This window comes from Sphaeramia orbicularis, chromosome 4 (genome assembly GCF_902148855.1).
Source record: "Sphaeramia orbicularis chromosome 4, fSphaOr1.1, whole genome shotgun sequence".
NCBI lineage: Eukaryota > Metazoa > Chordata > Actinopteri > Kurtiformes > Apogonidae > Sphaeramia > Sphaeramia orbicularis.
Window position 1 is genome coordinate 29,869,158 of NC_043960.1, and position 23,535 is coordinate 29,892,692.

A 23,535-nucleotide genomic window follows, 5' to 3' on the forward strand; every position below is an offset into this window, starting at 1 on the left:
ATATTTAACTTCTCTGAAGTGATTTTTCACCGGTTATTATAATATTATCCTCTGTATTTTGTGTTTTTGCAGTAAAAATCTGTTTTTTTTCCTCTATTTAATTTACTGATCATGTAGATGTTCATTAAAGCTCAGATTAAAGTTGAGGGTTTTTATATTAGACACAGAGAAAACTGGAGAAAAAAAATCTTTTTCAGCAAAATATATCACTAAGTTAACATAAACCAAGTGTCGCCATCCACTGTAATTTATCAAATTCCATGGGTTTTACTGGTGAATCAATGTTGTAGAAAATGACAGTGTTTCCACAGTAACTACAGAGCTTCTGAATGTCCAAATGGGTCATATCCGACAGCCATTAAAAGACGACAAACTGCTTTTTACACCAATTATTTACATGAATTGATAGGATTAGTGGATCAACAGGTATTTAAAAGTTTTGATCAGGAGGTGGTTTTGGTTGTCGGCAGCTGTTTGGGTCTTTACTGGTTAACAGGATAAGTATTATTGTTAGACCTCATGTTATTTAGAAATTTTCCAATAGGTAAAACACAAAATAAAGGCAGAGGAAAAGAGAGAACAACCACACAATGACACTTCACACAAAACTAACTTCATCACATGGCCTCTGTGTTCATCGAAATGTAATTTATGCTGGAATATTTATTTTAGAGAATATTTAAATAATAGACATACAAATACAAGCTGTTTCCAGGTATTACTAGTCATGTTAGATTGAGGCATATGCCAGTTTTTAATGCTGACTTTGCACCCTGTTGTAATCCTTTCAGTTTGCACCAAACAGATATAGATACAGATACAGATGACCTTTATTGATCCCCAAAGGGAGAATCAGAGAGAAAGAAAGAAAGAAAGAAAGAAAGAAAGAAAGAAAGAAAGAAAGAAAGAAAGAAAGAAAGAAAGAAAGAAAGAAAGAAAGAAAGAAAAAGAGTAATCATCAGCCCATCAATTATCAAACTAAGGGGTATTACATTTTCAAATACTGCAGCTTTACATTTTAACCTTTTAAGCACCAAAGTCGCAATATTGCGACAAGCAACATAACTGAATGAAACAGACAGCTTTTTGAAATCTAAACTGAATATTCCATCCATTATCCTCCGCTTTAAAACTGAATATTTTTTGACCAAAAAAAACCTGAATATTTTTTGACAAAAAAAAAAAAGTGGTGGCAGGCTCAACAAACCCCACCTCTCATACATGTTGTAGCTTATTTTGGAATCGATCCAGCTGATGTCATCATGTCTATGCCTGTGCTGATGTCAGCATATCAGTTGTCTCTACATATGTGCCAAGTTTGAAGTAAACTGAAACAAAATGGATGTTTTTATGGACATTTGAAATTTCACCCATTATAAGTAAATGGGAGAAGAAAAGTCAAAATGCTTTAAAAATTTGAACTTTGACCTACTTTTCCCAAAATGTAACCACGTCTAATCTGAGTTACTGGCAATCTGTAAACCCAATTTGGTATGAATTCAACCAACAGTTTTGCTGCTACAGTCTATGAAATTCCACCCATTATAAGTAAATGGGGAAAAAAAAAGTAAAAAAAATTCTGAAAAAATTGAAACTTTGACCTACTTTTCCAAAAATGTAATGACATCTATTCTGAGTCACTGGCAATCTATAAACCCAGTTTGGTATGAATTCAACGTATAGTTTTGCTACTAGAGTGTAAACAGTCAAACTAGCAAACAAACAAACAAACAAAATCAACCAAAAACAAAACCCCTTGCCTCCCCTTCGGATGGTAAAAAACCGTCAGGCACCTCAAAGCTTAATAATAAAACAAATTAGATAATGATTGGAGAAAGACAGCTATTAATAGAAAACCAAAAATAAACCAAACTAGTTTAAAATGAATACTACATACTGTATGAACCCTGTAGTGTCACAACTTTAGACTTTTAAACTGTTTTAACTGTTTAACATCACTGTCATTTCCTGTATCATTCAGATGTACTTTACTATGTGTAGAAGTGTTTTTTTCTATTACACATCCCTAGTTTTGGCTGTTTCATTCATCATTTGTCCAATTTGTTTATGTAGAAGTAGCTAAGGTGTAGTAGTTCAGTGTATCATCATGCTAATTAAAGGTATGTTAAAATAGCAGTGAAGAAGCTATCTTCATCATCATCATTTATCTTCAACTTTCCACAGCATCGTAAAGCGTTTGATGCGGCGGGCTCCTACGCCGTGGAGGGGCTGAAGCCAGACACGCTCTACATGTTTTCCCTGGCAGCTCGTTCAGAGATGGGCTTAGGTGTCTTTACTCAGCCGATTGAAGCGAAGACGGCCCAGTCCAGTAAGTACTACAACCTCCTAACATCCCTCACAACTGCACTGTGGTTTATTCAGACCAGATCATGAAAAGAACAAAACTGTTGGTCCCTTTGGTTCTGGTTTGTTGATAGAAGAACCAAGAAAGATTAAAAAAATAAAGCCAAAAGTGAAAGGTAAGTCAGTCACCCATTTCATTTGTGGCTTTAACACAGGAATTTGCACATGCTCACTTACACATCTGCTCATTTATGAATGTGAAAGTAGTCGGTTGTCAGCGTTTTGTCTGTGTTAAAATGCACACATGGACCTGGTACCAAGTCTACATCATGGTGTTTCTCTGAAATGAACAGCACATGTTTAAAAGATACACAAGGTTGAGTCTGGTACGCTTTTCAGAAGACAAGAGACCAATGGAATCACAGATCCTCACACTACATGGATTCAGTTATAAGTACTGCACAGATTCATGTTCAAAGTGCACACTGGTGATGACAACGCAAGAATGTAAACCTACAGACCAAAGCTTTTGGCTGAGGTTGGTTTGGACCACCTACTGACTCATTTACATGTTCAGTCAACACCATTCCAGTGCACTGAGTTGTGATCTGATCATGTGGCCAGTAACAAATGGTTTATTTTCAGATTTGAATGATGGGATATGACACTTGCAATTCACAAATGTAATGTCCTTTTTTTTCATTTAACCTTAGGATATTAATGTTACATGTACAATTTAATTGGAACCATTTTCAATCATGTGGATATTGTTGTTTTCACAGGGTTCAAAGGAGCATACCTATTTATTTGTCATTCTCTTAGACACATAAAAACTAAACTAAATTGGTTCTAAAGGTTAAAGACACTACTTAGGGTGACCCTTGACTCCATGACAAGAGGCAGCTCAAACAGATTCAGATTGTTTCTTAATGCACAGACTGAGAAATGTATATGTGTGTTTACTAAACCAACAAACCTAATGTTGGTTTAGCCCTCCGGTATCCCATCCAGCAAGGCCCTTACTAAGCACCAAGTGTGCCTTTTTGGTACAGCTGGGGAATAATGTCAAAAAAAAAAGTCATACAGTTTGTTTTTAATTCTTTTACATTTTTTTCTATTTCATCAACTTGAACCGTAAATAAAAATACCAAATTCTCAATAATTGTCACATTTTTTAACCCTTTAAATGCCGTATTTGTAATGTAAACAAACTATTTTTTGGATGCAAAAAAAAATATATATATATATATATATATATATATATATTTGTTTTTTTTTTTTCAGTATACTACATAAAAAGTGGATCACATATTATTTGATTTTTGCAGCTTGGCATATGTCAATGATTAACTCCAACATCGGTTAATTTACATTATTATTTTTGGCGCTGGGTTAAATGTTCAAAAACACTAGCATCTGTCACCAAGTGTGCCAAAAATGCACCCCTATAAATCAAATTATTAAATATTATATATCAATGTATTTTTCTGCTCTAATTTGATTTTATTTTTGTAAATCAAGGTCAGCCCTAATCGTACATATCAAATGGAAGAAATAGTGCGTTTTAGGCACACTTGGGAGACAGATGCTAGTCTTGTAATTTTCTTTTGTTTACAATGTGCACATTTTAGTTGGTGGCCAGAATTTTAAAGATCATGCAAAAATGAACAACTTTTGAATTCTAACCTTATTTAAATTGTGAAAAATAATATGAAGTTTTTTAACACGACGTGCAAAATGAGCCTAAAAGGCGCACCCGGATACCGGAGGGTTAGGACTTTTACACAGTATTGTACACAAAATATTGTCTTAAAATGTGTACATATACAAGTTACTATGACACTAATATATCCAGAGGATGTGTTATGTGAAAATACTATATCCACTTAGTTCCAGACATCATTCCTTCATATATTCCATTTGTTGATCTGCTACAGAACAGTATTATTAAACAGAGCTGTGGATGTAGCCTTACACTCTGTTTATGAATTGTCCTAATCAGCTTGGCCGTACAGTGATGATACATTTATCAATACAGTGTATTGACTAGTGAGTTAACATTATAATGAGTACAATGTGTCTCTAGACTGACATTTTAGTGTTCTCCTGAGATGCAATGAACTGCATAATTGGTTTTTAAAGCTACATTAGCTGAAATCAGGGGAAGAAATGCCAGAAAGTGAGGACACACTTTCCCACTGCAACTTTCTCCTCTTGGTCCAACTTAAAAGGCTAAATATAATGATAGACCTGATACTATTTTTTAAGAATAAGAATAAGCTTTATTGTCATTGTAAATACTATTGTACAGTGCAACGACATTTGGTTTTACATTCTGTAAGATGCTCAAGAACAAATAGTGTAAGTACCTGATACTACAGAGACACATCAAATAGAATGTAAACACCTATTGGTAATCATAGCTGTCAATCACATATTCAGCCCTCCTACCTGTCTGAAAACACCAACCAGAACCTCCCATCAAGAGATAGATTTCCCAGCATTAAGTATAAGCATTTAACTTTTTAATAGGATATGCTCAGTCAACATGGATATATTCCTTTTTTTTTTTTTTTTGGGGAAGAGTTTTGTTCCTAAAGAAATTAAAGATTTTTTTTTTGCTTATACTCTAAAGACAGATGAATAATATATGGTAATTCTCAACTTGAACTCTTTGTACATAAGATGCCAGTTTGTACTTTAAAGTGCAGTAGGTCACTGTAATAAAGTGTGTCTAGTTGGTAAGAGCAGAACTCACAGTTCATTAAAGTCGTACCAGAAAATGAAGAGCTTTTTATTGGTAAAATAAGGCAGATGGCAGGTAAATGTTGTCCAGCTTTTTCCCTTTTAGCTAAAAGGACTATACCACTGATTGCGGATGCTGTGTTATCTGCTTCCACCTTCTGGTTGCACCAGCCAGATCCCACAACATACAGCTATATTGTAGCATTCGTATTGACAGGATTTTCTAAAGCATCTGACTTTCAATTGGAGTCGATATACCCACATGAATAGCTGTTTTTTTTTTTTTTTTGGCAGAGGCATATGGTCATGGATGCATTAATGGATAGAATGTTGAGCCTGTGGGCTTTATTGTGGACCATCCGCAGTGTTGATCCAGTCCCGGTCTTTGTGAGTCGAGTCAGACAGTGAAATGAAATGATCTGAAACCAATGAGCTCCTGAGAGGTCACAACAAGTCACTAAAGATTTATTACTGATGATAATTACAAATATGGAAGTAGTGTTGGGTGAACTTCCTTCTCTGTTAGACCTCACAGACGCTGGCTTTATGTATTAATAAACCTATTTCTGGTGTTTTGTCCCACATATGACTTAAATATTGTCTTTTCATGTGGGCTTTTCTAAACACTGCAATAATAGCATCATGTTGCAGAGGCTGTTTTCACTGAGACTTGAAAATCAAGTTTTAGATATGTGGAGCAATTGCAGAGAGATGTTAAATTCATTTCAATTTTATCCTTAGGGTATTTTGCATTTTTAATTTTATCATATTTTTCTTCTAACTGTTCTTGTTTTAGCTGATTCTTTAGTTTTATGTTTTAATGATGCTGTTATTCTTAATCTTCTGTTATTTTACTGAATTGCTTTTTATTATTTTATTGTGTTTCTTTTACTCAATTCTATTGAAATTGCTAAGGTCACCTCAATGTATGTTCCGAGTTGAAAGAAAAGCTTAAAGAAAACAAAAAGCATTAACTGGGAAACATCTGTGTAATGTAAGCTGTAAACACAGGCAGCCCATTGGTATAGTCCTTTAACTTTGCCCTTGATATATTGTATGTGCATTTTTACAATACAATACAATACAATCATTAATTTGTTCATTATGCGCAGGTTAACACACAGTCAACAACGCAATGAAGTGTTGTGGACAAGAAGATGCAATTCACAGATTCACAATATTAGCAAAACAAGTATAAGTACAAAATGTAGGAGGAGAAAAGATATAAACATTAACAAGATCAAGAGTGCAGATAAGATTGGTAATAATAATAATAATAATAATAATAATAATAATAATAATAATAATAATGCACAGGTGATAAAGTTTTAACACATTCTGAGGTTTAGTACAGTGTTAGAATAGAATAGAATAGAATAGAATAGAATAGAATAGAATAGAATAGAATAGAATAGAATAGAATAGCCATTGTACAACTGCACACAAAACTGTAGTGCAACTCCTTTCACTGGTGCAGAGAAAAAGTCAAACAGAATATAGATAAAAACATAAATATGTAGAAAGATAAAACACCTACATACATACATATAAATAGCCCAGGACACAAAAAAGTCTAAAATGGTCTCCAGAGCTAATTTCTAAATGTATGACAACTGCACAGAGGTGCATTTTTATATAACTCACCTGCTTAAATTCCATGCAGGCTTGAAGTTATACAGAATTAACATCATGGCTGCTTTGCATAATAATAGTCTGGGTCGACAGAGTCAGTTGCTGATTGAGAAGTTTAGAGCTCCTGTTTATGGAGTTTTATATATATATATATATATATATATATATATATATATATATATATATATATATAAAATCTCAGATGTAAGAGTGTATTTTCTAGTGTGTATATTTGCATTTCTATTTGTATTTGTATAGTGTTTTTGTTTCTGTTCTGCCTTGTGCATTTAGTGTGTTTACTGCTGCTGCTGGATGCTTTAATTTCCCTCAGGATAAATAAAGTATCTCTTATCTAATCTAATCTAATGTTTTTAGATGTATGGGCATATTTGCTCATGCCAATCTAATCTAATATGCTAATCTAATCTATTCTTTTCTAATCTAATCTAATCTAATCTATTCTAATGTTTTAAGATGTGTGGGCAAATTCTCTTATGATAATCTAATCTAATCTAGTCTAATATGCTAATCTATTGTAATCTAATTTAATCTAATCTAATCTAATGTTTTTAGATATGTGATCATATTTTCTTATGCTTATGATAATCTAATCTAATATGATAATCTAATCTATTCTATTCTATTGTAATATGATTTGATCTAATGTAATCTAATCTAACCTAGTGTTTTTAGATGTGTGGGCATATTTTCGTATGCCAACCTAATCTAATCTAATCTAATATGCTATACTAATCTAATGTATTCTAATCTAATCTGATGTTTTTAGATGCGTGGGAATATTTTCTTATGCTAATCTAATCTAATCTAATCTGCTAATCTAATCTAATCTAATCTTTTTAGATGCGTGGGCATATATTAATAATGAGTTATATACAGTAGGTAAAACATGGATCAGAATATGAATTGAACTAACTACTTACTGTCTCATACCTGAGTAAAAGAGCAGAACTTCTGATCCTGATCCAGTCATTTGTGTGCATTCACACTACTGAAACACAGTACAAACAGACAGACTAACTCTCAGAACTATGTAATTGCAAATTTTATGGTGGAACTTTATGAAGCCTGGCATTAATTATATCTGCCCTTTTTCCCCATGTCTTTTTGCTGAACATACAACTCAATTATAAAGTTTAAACACCAAAAGAAAATGTCATTCTAACAAGGTTTTCTGAGGCGTAAAAAAGCACTGTTTCACCTGAACCATCACATCTGAATGGATTTATATACACAGTAATATTGCTTAATATGTATATATATCTTTGGCTTTCTGCAGCTTTTGCGTAACAAATCACCAACCGTGTACAATGCACATTTTGACAAATAGTCTCATAAAGGCACTGAGTTGATACATGCAGCACATTATGATGTAAGAGCAAGCAAACACAGTCAGACAGCTGCAGTGTCAGATAGTTTTTATCACGACTGTCATGTTCCTTCAAAATCATAGTTTGTCACAAGAAACATAGCAAAGAGTGCGCTGATGTGCAGGGTTCTGAGTCCTGCCATTCGATCTCTACTCTCACCCTGACACTTATTCCGTTGAACACCTTTAACTAAATGGACCCAGCATCGGATCTGTCTACGTCTATCCAACAATATGAGGCGTGGGCTTGAACGTCTAATATTTCTGACAGCTCTCAGATGGAATGAAAGCTCCCCCTCAGCCACCTGTTTTTGCTGTCTGCAGTGAAATACCTGAGCTAGCAGCAGTCACACCGCCAACAAAAGACTTTCCAACCAGTCTGTCTCATTCACAGTGCCTCATCACTCCTCCGGCACCCAGACCCATCATGTCAGGAAACTTGCTAACAGAACTAAAAACCCTGACCAATGCTGACACTTCTGCTGGTCTAACTCCCTCCATCCTTTCATCCCTCTGACAGCCACTGTCTGGTTTGTTGTGTTTATTTACAGGATATAGCTGGAGCTTGTCAGATTCGAAGTCTTAAAACTGACAGGCCATCAGAGGAGATGCACTGAAAGAGGATTGATCTCATGATCTCACCACCTGTTTTTTTGTTTTTAGCAGCAGAGCAAGAGAAGGATAGCTGCATATCACAAAAAATCATTCTTTCAAATACATCTCCACGTTGCAAAACAGATCTGTTCTACTTTTTTTGTTGTTGTTCAGCATTTCATCAATATACAGGATGTCCCAAAAAATTTGATATCATTTCATCCCCTAATAATTTATTCAAAATTTGTTTGCTCTTTTTGCTCAAAAAAGTGTAATCATTTTTATTGACCTGCTTTCAGGAATAGACATGCAGTTTACTACACAGAAAAGGCATTCTGTGTGTTGAAGTATGCCCAAACTCAAATGTGAATGTGCAATGGGAATTTGTTAGAACCCTGCACTAAGGGTTAGGGTTAGGGTAACCAAACCCTAACCCGGCTGCGAGTGTGGCAGGAACTCCACTACTGACTTGATGTGTGCTTTGTCACAAGCGGTGCACACATTGAACATTTATAATAACTTTGGAACATTATAAAATTATCATCTCCCAGAATTTTTTTTTTTTTTTAATTTGTAGAATAAAACATTTTATGTCCAAAATAAATCCAATTAAGTATCATTTCTTCTGACCATGTAGTCACTCTGATATGGACATCTCAAATGATGTCAATTTTTTGGGACAACCTGTATAAAAAAAGTGACTGAAAGGACATTGCTTAGAGTTAAAGGTCATTGGTCACTACATCCCTTCACATGAAGATGGAGGAGGAAAAAGTAGATTACAAGTACAAGTCTCCAAATGTAGTTACATATTGTACAGAAATGACTTGAATTACATTCATATGTGTTATTGGCAACCTTGTGAAATCAGAAACAGGAGTTGCTGTTGCTGAATGAAATGTTAAACTATTAGACCACAACTGAACATTATCTAAATGTTTATTTAGATACACTATATGGACAAAAATATATATAAAATACAAAATATATTTACATCACCTCCATAGGCTGTAGGTGTTCCCATTTCCACTGAAATAGTATCATAATAGAAATGTTCTTTAGTTGCTGTCAATAGTTATCACAATAAACATCCACATTTGGGGCCGGCTCTGCCAAGATCACAATTTGCGTGTACGAATTTGTGTGCACGATCTAGAATTTCACGTGTGGGGTTGAACCATGGTTTGCAGGGAACTGACTAAGAGTAAATGCGTAAATGAAAACAAGTGCAAATGTGTTGGAGACATGCCTTTTAAAGGGGTCAGATTTTGCTAAACTCACTTTTATTAGTCTTTGGTTCATTTATTTGTGTATTTGGACCCTAATAGTTCATAAAATTTGAATTTGAACCCTCTATCTTTATATTCATTCCAGCATAAATCAAGTGGATTTCTACAACCTGTTTAAATTCCTGCTTAATTTGTTACATTTTATAACTAATTACATCATGACATTTGCACATATAAGGTCAAGACTTCCAACGAACATTTCTCCGAGTCCATAATTGTTTGTCAGCAGCAGCGGTTGTAGTCCATACTGAAAATATGTCCAAACCTCAAGCCGATTATTTATTCATTTTAATTTATTTATAATTTATTTTACCAGTTAAAATCAATTTAGAACAGCTTCTCATTTACAATGATGACCTGGCAAGAGGCCCCAACAGACAAAAACAAAACAAAACAAAAACTGATAAAAGGAAACAGTACAGATGAATCCAAGAGTCGCAACCAATGGTGAAGTTAAAAACAACATAAATAACTACTAGAGTGTATAGATCAGTTTCATGATGACGTAGGACATGCTGCGCACGCACCTTGGAGGCAGAAAGCATTCCGAATTCGTAGCAAAACACTGACTGCAAGTGTGAATAATGCCGTCGTCTTACTGTGCCGTGGGTTGTCAGAACAGAAAGAACACACAGAAGGATTTAAATTTCTACAGAATTCCTGCTGGCAAACATCCCTTCCAGAAAAATCGGTGAAAGTTATGGTTGCAGGCATTAAGACGCGAGAACTGGTCTGAGGAGGAAATTCAGAATGCTGGTGTGTGCAGTGCACACTTCAGATCTGTAAGTACTGGACATCTACCAGACAGAGGTCGAGTTAACCGGAAATATTCCGCCACTGACAGATTTTTTTTTTTTTTTAAATGACAGAAAATTCTGAAGGCAGTCATTTTGACAGATTAAAATACTGAGGGTAATTGTTATTTAGCTGACTTTAGCCAAAATTAGATGCTACTTTGCTAGCGCAAACTGTGCAGACAGCCGAGTCTCCTTAGTTCTTTTAAAAGCCCAGTAAATGTGATGGCACTGATAAACACGGTGAAAAAAGAGGGACTGATGCGGTGAAGGATGACAGACAAGCAAGTTATACGCCAGTTCTTATGGCATTTGGTGTGTTATATGTACACATTTTCTACCTTTCATGTGTTATGGCACATCAGTTTGTGCCCAGATCTGTGGTTCACAGAACCTGAACCCTCAGTGCATGGGATTGACACTGTGTGAACAAACACAAGGAAAGTTTAGAATGTCTACAGATAACACACCAGTTAAAAGTGGCGTATATAATTATGCGAGTTGTGATATCGCGTTGGTTTATCAGCCAGCAGCAACTACAGCTGCTGCATCACTGAGATGTTTTTGAACATTAAATACTACTAAATATATCTCATTATCATTAAAAAATAAAAAAAAATTGAAATGACGGATAATAATATGTTATGACGGAATTTTTACGACCCTGTCCGTCAAAATGACGGACAATAAAAATGTCTAGTGCAACCTCTGCTGCCCACCCGTCTGTGACAGTCTGCTTTTCTACTATGGGACAGCCTTCCCGATGTGGTCAAGTCAAATTATGCAGCCGTGAAAGAGAAGACGGGATCGGCTTTTGGACAGAAACAGTTAATGGACAGTTTTAGAACTAACATATTCGCTCCTTCACGAGTTCCGGGGGAGAGCCTGGAGGTGTATGTGAGCCGACTGGTAGCTGGTACTGGTGTTTTTGCCTCTGAGGTGCACGCGCATCACTGTTGTTAGTAAACATTGAAACTCATCTATGTGGAGAGAGCAGAAGGGGAGTCAACATGCGCAACAGTCAACTAGGGAATGTCGTAATTTCTGTTTAAATATACGGAGTGATGGGAGAGCTGAAAGTTTAAAGGAATTTTGAAGGATGGATGGATGGATGGATGGATGGATGGATGGATGGATGGAATTACATTAAGTAACTCATACAGTTCTTATCCTCTGTCAGATACAGAATATGGTGGTGATCCACTTCTTCTTACTTTAAGCCCTCTAATAGCCTGTGTGAATTTGCATTAAACATACAGTGATTAATCTATAAACAGATCAGACTCCATGATTGGTTCATCAAACTAACGCCAACTATTTCTCAGGACAGATTAACGTCTATGAATATGTAAAAATGCCTTCTCCTCTGCCTGTTATGGATCTTTGCGTGTATTTATGTGTGGATACAAGTCTCTCACTGCTATTTGGGTTAGGTGAAAAATGACTCCAGTTTTTGTGAGATTTGGTAAGAGGAGGAAAAACTCCATCTGTTTTGTTACAGTGAGTAGTAAAAGGTCTGATTTATGTACACAAACGACTTTCCTGGGTATACCAACAGAAATGCCCTAATTCTTCAATCTGTACATCCTGCCCTGCTTCTTAACATCACAACACTGTGTTCATATCCTACAAATAATACATCTTTTTTTTTTGGGTTGACTTCATTTGTTTTCTGTCCAAACCTTAATTCTCTTTCTGTCACAGCGGTCCAGATCATGGTATTTCTTCATAACCCTGTTTCTATTAGTGAGTGGGGTGTGGTGTTGTAGATCTCCCACACATCAGTCTCCATCTCTTTGATCTACCGAACCCCTACATGCGTGAATCCGGACGCTCATGTATGTGTGATGGAATTATAGCTGTTCTCGCTCTTTTCTTTCAACTCCTCATGACCACCTCTGCAGCAGGCCAACACAAAGCAGCCTGTAACTCTGTTTGGATGTGAACATTACCGGGTCCACACACACTGCTGCGACTGCAACACCACAGGCACACATCATTATAGTCCCCTGTGTTATCTCAACCACCTGCTCCATACATCTCACGTTGGTTTTGCTGTATTTTGTGCTTTTGTGCCTGTACATTCATTCATCTGCTGTGTGCCTATTTTACTTTCATGTTGTTCAAACTTCACACTGTGTTACTTTCATTTCTTTGCAAGAATGTCTGTATTTTTTTTCTTTTTTTTTTTTTTTTTTTTTAATAACAAAACGTTGGTTACTGTGTGAAGTATTACCCTTATTGTTTTCACTCTCTGGACTTGGCAGATAATTTTTAGAGAAGATTAACCCTTTCATGCGCGAATTATGAGAACCTTAACCAAGATTTTTCCCTGAGTGTTTTTATTTCTCTTTAATCATGAAAAAAACAATGTGACTGAAAAATTTCTTATGAAAAATAAATAATTGTTGTTTTTTTGTTGTTGTTTTTTTTTTGTTGAAAGTGTTAAAAAAATACATTTAAAAACAAAAAGTAATAACAATAAAAAAAATTCTCATGAACCTATTTTTCATGAAGTTACAAAAATGTCCACTCAGAGCTAGACACCATGCATTTAATTTTTGAAGCAAAGAAACATGTATTTACTGATAAATTGCGTGAAAACTATAACTATTATGCTCAGGGGAGATCTACACAATGTTACCAATTCCTGTCAGAAAAGATATGTAATGTGTTAAAACTTTAATAAAGATATGTGCAAAAAAACAAAACAACAAAATCTATGAATATACAACAGAACAGCTGTGGAATAGCAGAATAATAGAAAATCCACTGTAGTGACCAGTATACATGAAAGGATTAAAATTATATGGCTTTTTTTTTTTTCAGTTTTCTCTGTTTCTGATTAATAACGCTCAATTTTAATCTGAACTTTTATGAACATCTACATGATCAGTGAATTAAAAATAATTAAATATTAGATTTTTACTGAAAATTCACAAAATACAGAAGAGAATTTTACAATACGATTAAAATTATATGGAATATATTTATTAAACCATTTAGTTTTAACCCATAAAGACCCAAACAGCCACTGGTGACCAAACCCATCGATGGATCTAAACTATTTAATACCGGTTGATCCGCTAATCCTATCAATACATGTAAATAATTGGTGTAAAATACAGTTTGTCGTCTTTTCATGGTCATCAGACATGACCCATTTGGATGTTCAGAGACTCCATAGTTACCATGGAAACACCATCATCTTCTACAACAGTGATTCATCAGGAAAACCAATGGAGTTGGATCAATGGCAGTGGATGGAGACACTGGGTTTATGTTCGATTAATGATATATTTGGTTGAAAAAGTCACCTTTTCTTCAGTTTTCTCTGTTTCTGATAAAATAATCAGCTTTAATCTGAGCTTTTATGAACATCTACATCATCAGTAAATTAAATACAGGAAAACACATGATTTTCAAGTAAAATATAGATAATAATATTATAATAAATAGTGATAAATCACTTAAGAAAGATTAAATAGAGAAAAATGTATTTGGGAACTGCCACAAAAGTAGCACTGGGTCTTTATGGGTTAACGCTATCTTTTTGGAAATTCTTGGACTAACATCATCAAATGTGTTTTTACAGGAAAATAAGACTACATTGAACACACTGTTGACCGATATACAGAGGATTTCTGTTCACTCCATTTTGTAGGTCCTAGTTTCTCTTTTTTTCAACAACCTCTAAGTGAGTCAAACCCTTATCATCTTTTCATGAACACAATGTACAAAAGTCTACATGATGATGATGTTCACATGTATGAAATCCCTGTTATTTTCAGACGTGTCATGGTTAAGGTCGGATTGGTCAAAACATAAAAACAACACAAATGTTAGTCAGGAAAAGTTCATGGTTATGGCTAAAATTACAATCTTGGATGCTGTTCATTGTGATGATTACAGTAACAAATGAAACAGATGAAAATAGGTGGTCGTCTGCTGGTTGTTGCCAAACAACAGGCCATAATTGTGGGTTATAGTAAGCTAATTACTCAGCCTGTGAATGAAATATGTCTGATGAGCTGCCAGTATATGGTTTGTTATCAGTTCCTCCAACATTTTTTTTAGTCATGTCACAGTTTCCCCAGATATAACAACTGATGTGCACAATATAATAGTATTAACGCTGACCGACTGAGATAAAGCAACAGTTAAACAGAACTAAGTTAAAATGAATCAGATGTAATCTTCATGGTCAGGGAACATCCAATGAAATATATATATTGTCCCCAACAGCTGCAGTCGTGGAAAAAATTATTAGACCACCCATGTTTTCTTCAATTTCTTGTTCATTTTAATGCCTGGTACAACTAAAGGTACATTTGTTTGGACAAATAGAATGAAAACAACAGAAATATCTCGTAAGAGTTTAATTTCAGAGCTGATATCTATCCATTTTCTGTGGTTTTCTTGATAATAACCAAAATCACTTCAGTTCTTACATCAATAGCTATGGCATTGTACTGACAAAAACAGCGCTTTTAGGCATTCCGTGTTTTCTTTTCTGTCTGTTTTAGTCACATGATACACACAGGAGTTAGTACTTGATTGCATAACCATGGTTTTTGATGACTTTTGATGGTCTAATAATTTTTTCCGCAACTGTATATTTACCTAAAACAAAAATCTGAAATCTAGGGAGACTTCTCCTGAAAATTTGCTCTGTTTGGTCGACTCCATCACTAAGTAGTGATTCATAATAGCCCAGTAGTGACCCATAACTGCCAGCTACCTCACTGGTCCCATTTAACTGGACCATACCAACCAGTAGAGTTTGTAGAGACATAAAAATTCAACAAAACATTTCATTACACATACAATTTATCACACCCCCTTGACGAGTCATTGACGATTTTTGAATAGTTTTTGGGTTTATTGATGACATGCGCCACAAGACAATATATAAAAGCATCACCTTTGATTCCATTAGGACCTAAACTAGTGAAGGACTGAATGTTGAAAGTGAGGTGTCAGACAGGACTCACTGGGAACGGTTCATATAAAGAGTTTCTCTTTGGAGTAATTAAATTGTAATTTAATAATGTGAGTTTGTCTCATTGCAGCACAAGAGTAAAAGCATTTGTTATAGTTTTAATGCCACTGAGACTTTAAATAGTGCGTTTAAATTTAGCACTGAAGTCATTACTGAATAAAATATAGCTGAAGGAAACTGAATACAGAAATTAATTTGCTGTTCATTATATTACTGTGGCTGCCAAATTACCAAGTAGTTTATGAAAAACTTTAAATTTTAGAACATAATTTAACAGCTGCTTGAAAAATTAAATCAAATCCATATCCAATATTTTTTAGTATTTATCCAAAGCAGCTTTTGTCTATAACAGTGTTTTCACAGCACAAATCTAACATCACTTGCATGGATGTCACTTAGAATCGTCCTGGCAGCTTGTTTCCCTCTCATAAAACCTGTTAAAACACCAGTAAAATGAAAGTTATTTTATGGCATTGGTTTTACAGTTTACATCATCCATCTTGTCTTGAATATGTACTCTGTTTTCATAACACACATAAAATTATCTGTCAGCGGTCCAGAGAGCCATTTGCTTTGTCATCCATTATCCACCCTGCTTGACCATTCCCCTCCCTCCTCCCCTCCATCAGCACCTTCAGCCCCTCCCCAGGAGGTCCGCTTGCTCAGCCCGACCTCCACCAGCATCAAGGTGAGTTGGGTGGCCCCGCCTACAGACAGACGCCACGGGGAGCTAGTGCGCTACTCCATAACCTACCAGGCAGTGACAGGGCCGGACACGGAGCGCCACCAGGTGTCAGGACTTGGCGCCGACGTCACCAGCTACACGCTGGAGGGCCTGGAGAGGTGGACTGAGTATGTGGTGCGGGTGAGGGCCCATACTAATGTGGGGCCCGGCCCGGAGAGCCCCGCAGCCCGCATCCGAACCCAGGAAGATGGTATGTTGATGGGATCACTGGAAGTAGACTGGGCCTCCTGTAGATACTAACCTTTAAAAACTCACTCAGCTGCTGCTGGTCAGTCTCACAAACGCTCACAAAATGGTATTTAATGTATGTATAAGCATTTAAGGTCCACAATACTAGTGCATTTCTTGAAGATATTCCCAGAGGTGGAGGGCTTGAGTCAACTGAAATGGACTTAAGTCTAACACTAATGACCAATGTGACTTACCCTCAGTGTTCACCTGACTAGACTTGACACTAGTCGCTTTTCCATTGACCCTCAAATTGTGTAAATATAACTTGCACGTAAAAATTTACCTAATGGAAAAATGACAATTTCGCCAAAAGTCTAATTTTTCGATTAAAAGTTGTTATTGATGACTTTTGATGGTCTAATAATTTTTTCTATGACTGTAAGGTCATAAACTGACAAAAATCACTCATATTCACTATTTACAGCTTCAATATTTCTATAAAATGTCTCTGAACCACTGTATAATGTTATAAAAACCAACATGCTTCTTGACCTCAATGAGGCACGGGATTGGCCCCATATTTAATGTTTGCCGAAATTACCAAAAATAGTCACTTGCCCAACAAAGGGTTGACCCACTGTTTTTCAACCTTGGGGTTGGGACCCCATGTGGGGTCGCCTGGAATTCAAATGGGGTCGCCTAAAATTTCTAGTAATTGATAAAAAAAAATTATTAATAAAAAATATATGGTGAGTTGAGAGAAACAATCCCAATACATAAAAGACATGACAAACTGTGAAGCTGAAACTGAAGCCCTGTGGTACTGTTTATCTTTCAAATGTTCATTGTGGTCAGTTTCAGATGCTGCAGCTCTTTCATAATTCATAGTTTGAGTTCTTGTTTGTTCAGTATTAATTGTCAGCCTTGTAAATCCAAGCTGGACTGACTGTACATATCCTGACCAAGGAAAATAAAATTCTTACTTTGTGCAGTAATCTACACCTGGCTTTTTTGCCTCCGTCCATAATAATATACTTTATATAGACTAAATGTCATCTAAAATTGATATTTATTTGCAACATAGTATAGCAAAATGTTACATGATCAAAAAAAAAAATATTTTAGCAAAAAAAAAAAAAAAAAAAGCTCCATTTTGAATGTCTGGGGTCTCCAGAAATTTGTGATGTTAAAATGGGGTCACGAGCCAAAAAAGGTTGGGAAACACTGGGTTAAGCATTCACATTTTATCGCATATGCATTTTGTGAGCCTGTTTTGTGAGACTTGTGCAGCGTCTGTCTGTCCACCTGTCCTAACAGCTTTGGTCTGACACTCTGCTGCTCTGCCTGGGTGAGGTATCTGGAAAATTGTGTGAGTGGTGCTATGACATGCTCCTTCTGTGCCTTCGGTCAGACAGCAGGTCTCAGACGCCGACTGAACGGCCACTATGATTCAGTCCGGTGGGAGACTGTGCCGTACGTCGCACATATGGAGTATTCCTGTCAAGACGTAGCACAGGTGAACGCTCACAGCTATAAGACGCCATTCTAACAAATCCTTACAAGAGGATTCCCTTTTTTTTTTTTTTGAGAAGGCACAATTGGCCGTATCATAACCAATGAGAGAGTAATAGGCTCTTTTCTGGAGCCGCTAGAGGAAATCAAAGTATCACAGGATAAGTCATGAACAGTGTCAAAGGGGCTTAGGAAGAGAAGCAGCGCAGTGTGGAGCCTCTCCTCTGCAGCTCAGGTTATTTTGTCTGCTTACAAATGAACTGCAGCTCTGCTTTTCCATCTTCATGACTCCTTCCTTTCATTTTCTCCTTCTTAATTCCATTAGTCTTACCAATGTCTGGATTAATTTGATTGCCTCATGCTCTTATTGTGTTGGAAATGTTTCTGTCTCTGTAAGTAGAGAGAAAAATGGAGAGAGGGGTGGCTCATGGGTGTATATGTGTATGTGTATGTGTGGGCATTATTATCCATTAGAAAAATCTGATCAATATGTTGTTTGTAGAGGTATACAGTGGTGTGCAAAAATATTAGAACACTTGTCAAATCTTAAGAAACTGGTGGTTTATTTGTTCCCAGAGCCTGAATGTCACTTTTTTGCCATTGCAAAAGGTAAAGGCAAAGGGACTGAGAATATTTCACCTACTGGTCTCTACACCGGCTCCCTGTCTCTCAGAGAATAGACTTTAAAATTCTCTTGCTAGCATATAAAGCACTGAATAGTTTAGGCCCAAAATACATCAAAGACCTTCTAGTCCAGTATGAACCATCCAGACCACTCAGGTCGTCTGGTGCAGGTCTGCTCTGTGTTACAAAAGTCCGAACTAAACATGGAGAATCAGTGTTCAGTTTCTATGCTCCGTATATCTGGAACAAACTACCAGAAAATATCAGGTCTGCTGAGAGTCTGAGTTCTTTTCAGTCAAGGTTAAGGACTCACCTGTTCACTGCTGCCTTTGACTAAAAGGCTTTTCACTTTTTACATTTTATATTCTCCTTCGAAACTCTGCATTGCAACTCTTACTTTAATGTGTGTTTTTATATTTTTGGATTTTATGTGTTGTTTTCTTACTTGCTGTTTTTAAATCACCTTTTACATGTTTCTTTTATAATGTTTTAAATGTGTTTCTTTTTCTCTGTCATTGTGTGAAGCACCTTGAATTGCCTTGTTGCTGAAATGTGCTATACACTGTAAGACCGAATAGTTGAGTTTACTTAAAAAATCTCAGGTAACTCGTTGCCTTAAAAAATTTAAGTAATGAGTAATGAAAATTTGAGTGTATTAAACTTAAATGCTTGATTTGAATGGAATTGCTATTTTAAGTACAACACACTAAATGCTGAGTTCATTTAACTAAAAAATTTGTTGCAATGTCAATTGCTTTGTATAATTATTAGACTTAATATCATCAGTTCATTTGACTCAATTCCAAGTTGATTTACATTAAAATCTTTTGCAATGCAAAGTGCTTTATTTGATTATTCAACTTAATATATTGTAGCACGGATGGAAGTTAATGAAGTTCGCTCGATGTCATTTGTCAGTACAGGAAATGCTTTTAATTTAGCAAAACCTTAAAATTTCCTTTGATCAAGACAAATGTTAGATAAACAGTAAATCCATAGTTCTTCCTATGGCTCTGACTCATGGTGCAGCTCTACAAAAATACAAAAACAAACACAAAAAGGCCAATAAACATTGCCATTCACAAATTAAGTCAAAATTAACACTGACATCACAACCCCGCTGAACTCCTGCACATAAAAATAACACATTTTCAACAACATGCCCAATACCCACAATGCAATGCACAGATAAAAAGGTGTGGTCATGACTAAAACTTAGGGATTTAAATCCTTTCAACTTAAACTTTTTCGTACTTTCAACTGTGTCTACAAATTAGTAGAATATACTGAACATTTTATAGTAATGTCATTAAACTTAAATCATTTAAGTACACTGTAATTAAAGCATTTTAGTAAATACAACTTCTGGGCTTACAGTGTACAAATAAACTTGCCTTGCCTTACAAATTTATCAGTCCAGTCCTCTTTTTTTTTTACATTATACTCTAATATTTAGTGTGGCCTCCCTTGGCAACAATCTAAGGAAACTCTCTGGAATGAGCTTCTGAGAGCCTGGAAAGACATTGGGGTTGAAACTCTCAGAAAATACAATGCCAGAAAGATGTGCTGCTGTGATTGTTGCCAAGGGGGGCCACACTAAATATTAGAGTAAAATGTAAAAATAAAGGACTGGACTGGTAAATTTGTAGGTGAAATATTTTCTGTACCTTTGCCTTTACCTTTTGCAATGGCAAAAAAAGTGACATTCAGGCTCTGGGAACAAATAAACCACCAGTTTCTTAAGATTTGACAAGTGTTGTAATATTTTTGCACACCACTGTATGTTTGCATAATTCAAACAGTGTGACCTGCAGAGATGTTTCACCAGGAAAATCACAAAAACCCCTGGACCTCTGGAATAGTGTTTTGTGTTTTTTGCAGTCGAAAACACCGAAGGTCAGTAAATAAGGCACAAGAAACTATGTAGTGTAGAAATAGGGCCAGATGTACTAATGTTTTGCACCACTGAAAACTCTTGTTTGACAAAAGTACTGTTGTGATTTACTAAAGAGGCGCAACACAAACAAAGTTAGTACTGGAAAGACATGGACACCATTCTACCGCTGACCTAATTGCATGTGTATTTGTAGAAGCTTCCATTTAAAAGCACACATTTTAGCACACATTTTACGGAGGACAGTATTTAAAGGAGTCGTGCGACATGATTTACGAAGGCTGTATGCAGCTGTCAATTTACTGCTAACGCCTCTGCTTACACGATTATTTAACGCCGACAAAAAGCATGTCCTAACCTGTTTGCGCCTGGCATGGATGTGACGGATATACGTGGAGGAGGCTCTGCTGAAAACACAGAGGAGGTGGTAGAAGTAAATTTTCTCCACTTGAGTTGATTAATCTGAATGACAGAGGATTGGCGTTATCAGAGCGGATTGACAACAAAACAGTCCACATTTCCACCTGCATTGTTCTCCTGAGATCATTATTGAAAACAACCATTAGCATAATGTTAACATGTCATAAAGGCAGGAGGTTTCAAGCCAAAAAAAAAGTCATATTACATACAAAAATTCAAAGATATTTCATTTTCCAAGGCTTTTTTTCTTTTTTTTTTTACAGTTTCCTCTCTGTTACTGATATTAACAAATACAATAGCCCACTCACCGTATATAATAAATATATCTACCACTCATATTTAACTACAGATTAATGTGAAAAATGAAAGTCAGGATTCAGTCCAGCTACAAATATCACTTCTCTATGTTTCTCCTTTATTTTATACGCTTTGCTATCGCTTTAATTTCCTCTGCGGATCGCTCCTTTCTCTTCCTGTATTTACTTTGATCATAACGATAATCCACATATTGAAGGTTGGACTAAAGTGTTTTAGGCACTATTTCAGTGTTGCTCACATTGATCCAATAACTCTTACAGTTCTATCACTCCTTTCGTCCATCCATTTGGCCTGTGTTTCCATTTCCAGAAAGCACTGCATGCATAAAACCTACACGTTTATCTCATATTGGTGTGTAATTAGGTTTATGTGTTACTAGAAGAATCCTTACATGAGGTGTATCTATGGATTATCTGAATCTGCACTAATTTGCACTGGTCTAGGTCATTATTGAATAAACTGGCTGTGTCACAAGTTCAGAATCAGAGCCAGAAAAATCATTGCAAGTGCAGTGGAAATTTACCTTTGACATGAGTCTCAGATGTACATAGAATTAAACCACAACACAGAGAATTAAACACAATTTAAGAGTTTAAATAACATACAATTCAAAAACACAACAGTAATTTTGTGTGTTGTGGAAGATTAAGAACTTTAAAACTGACCTCTAAAACTCCCTTCAACGATTTCTTTTCTTAACCCAGAAAGAACCAAACAGCCACTGGTGAGCAAAGTCAAATACTGGTGTAAAATATTTAATAACTTCTGAACCACTAATGTTAGTGTTAATGTTAATGTTAGTGACACTGTCTACTAATTTTAGAAACTGGCTTGTGTCATCATAAGTCATAAATTGCGTTTCCATAAAACATCAAGTGAATTTGAAACAAACTTCTGAAGAGTTGCCCAAATAAAAATGGGAATCAGGTGCTTTTTAACCCATAAAGACCCAAATGTCCACTACAGACCAAAACCATTTACTGATCTAAACCGTTTAATACCTGTTGATCCACTAATCCTATCAGTACATGTAAATAATTGGTGTAAAATGCAGTTTGTCGTCTTTTCATGGTCATCAGATATGACCCATTTGGATGTTCAGAGGCTCTGTAGTTACCATGGAAACACCGTCATCTTCTAGAACATTGATTCACCAGTAGAACCCATGGAGTTGGATCAATGACAGTGGATGGAGATACTAGATTTTATGTTTCATTACTGATATTGTTACTGAAAAAGTGACTCAGTTTTTAATATAATCACCCTCAACTTTAATCTGAGCTTGTATGAACATCAGTAAATTAAATATAGGAAAAAAAAAACATGATTTACTGTGGAAAAAATGCAAGGATGGAGCTTGATGGAGTTGGAGTTGCATGGAGTTTGATCAATGACAGGGGATGGAGCCACTTGTTTTTCCATTCAGTTATTAATATCTTTGCTGAAAAAGTGACTTTTTTCTTCAGTTTTCACTGTTTCTGATATAATAATCTTTAAATTTACTCTGAGTTTTCATGAATATCTATATGATCAGTGAATTAAATATAGGAAAATACATGAGTTACGTTGAAAAATGCTCAATACAGAGGATAATTTAAAAATGAATCGTGCTAAATCACTTAAGAAAGGTTAAAAATAGTAAAACATTCATTTGGGAACTGCCACAAAAGTAGCTCTGGATCTTTCTGGGTTAATTTGTACTTCCTCTGTGAATCTCGCCCCTGGTTGTGTGTAGATATTTTAATCCACCAATGCTATAGACTGTGGGTTTAAGGGAAAAAAACATAAGCAGTAAAGAACCATGAGCCGTCCTAGTTGAGTGCATAGTCGTGCAGCCCCTTCCCCCATCCTGGTTAGTATATATGATCAGATATGATGTGATTATCATCAGTGCAGCCTCCAACCCTCCATTTATTAACGCATGCTTTAGCACCTTGCATATTTACTGCATCACCTTGAAGAAATACCTTATCTGCTTCATCCAGAGTGTTGTATTATCTGATTAGAAAAATGATCATCCAACACATACACTTGTCACTTATGGCAGCCCCAGACACTAAAGAGCTCCTGTTGCTTTACTTGTGGCTTTTTAGACAAATTGCAG

At 35.8% G+C, this 23,535-nt stretch overlaps 1 protein-coding gene across 8 annotated transcripts in view; it reads left to right on the plus strand.

The window, feature by feature from the left end:
* Window positions 1-23,535, plus strand: part of ptprfa (protein tyrosine phosphatase receptor type Fa) — a 563,163-nt gene that overhangs the window by 304,268 nt on the left and 235,360 nt on the right. For 4 of the 8 annotated variants that reach the window (XM_030132451.1, XM_030132452.1, XM_030132453.1 and 1 more), the window contains 2 exons: window positions 2,185-2,329; window positions 16,377-16,682. In XM_030132451.1, coding sequence (XP_029988311.1) covers window positions 2,185-2,329; window positions 16,377-16,682 — 451 coding nt within the window. The remainder of the gene's footprint in view (window positions 1-2,184; window positions 2,330-16,376; window positions 16,683-23,535) is intronic. The other 4 variants (XM_030132455.1, XM_030132459.1, XM_030132457.1 and 1 more) reach the window with 1 other exon arrangement.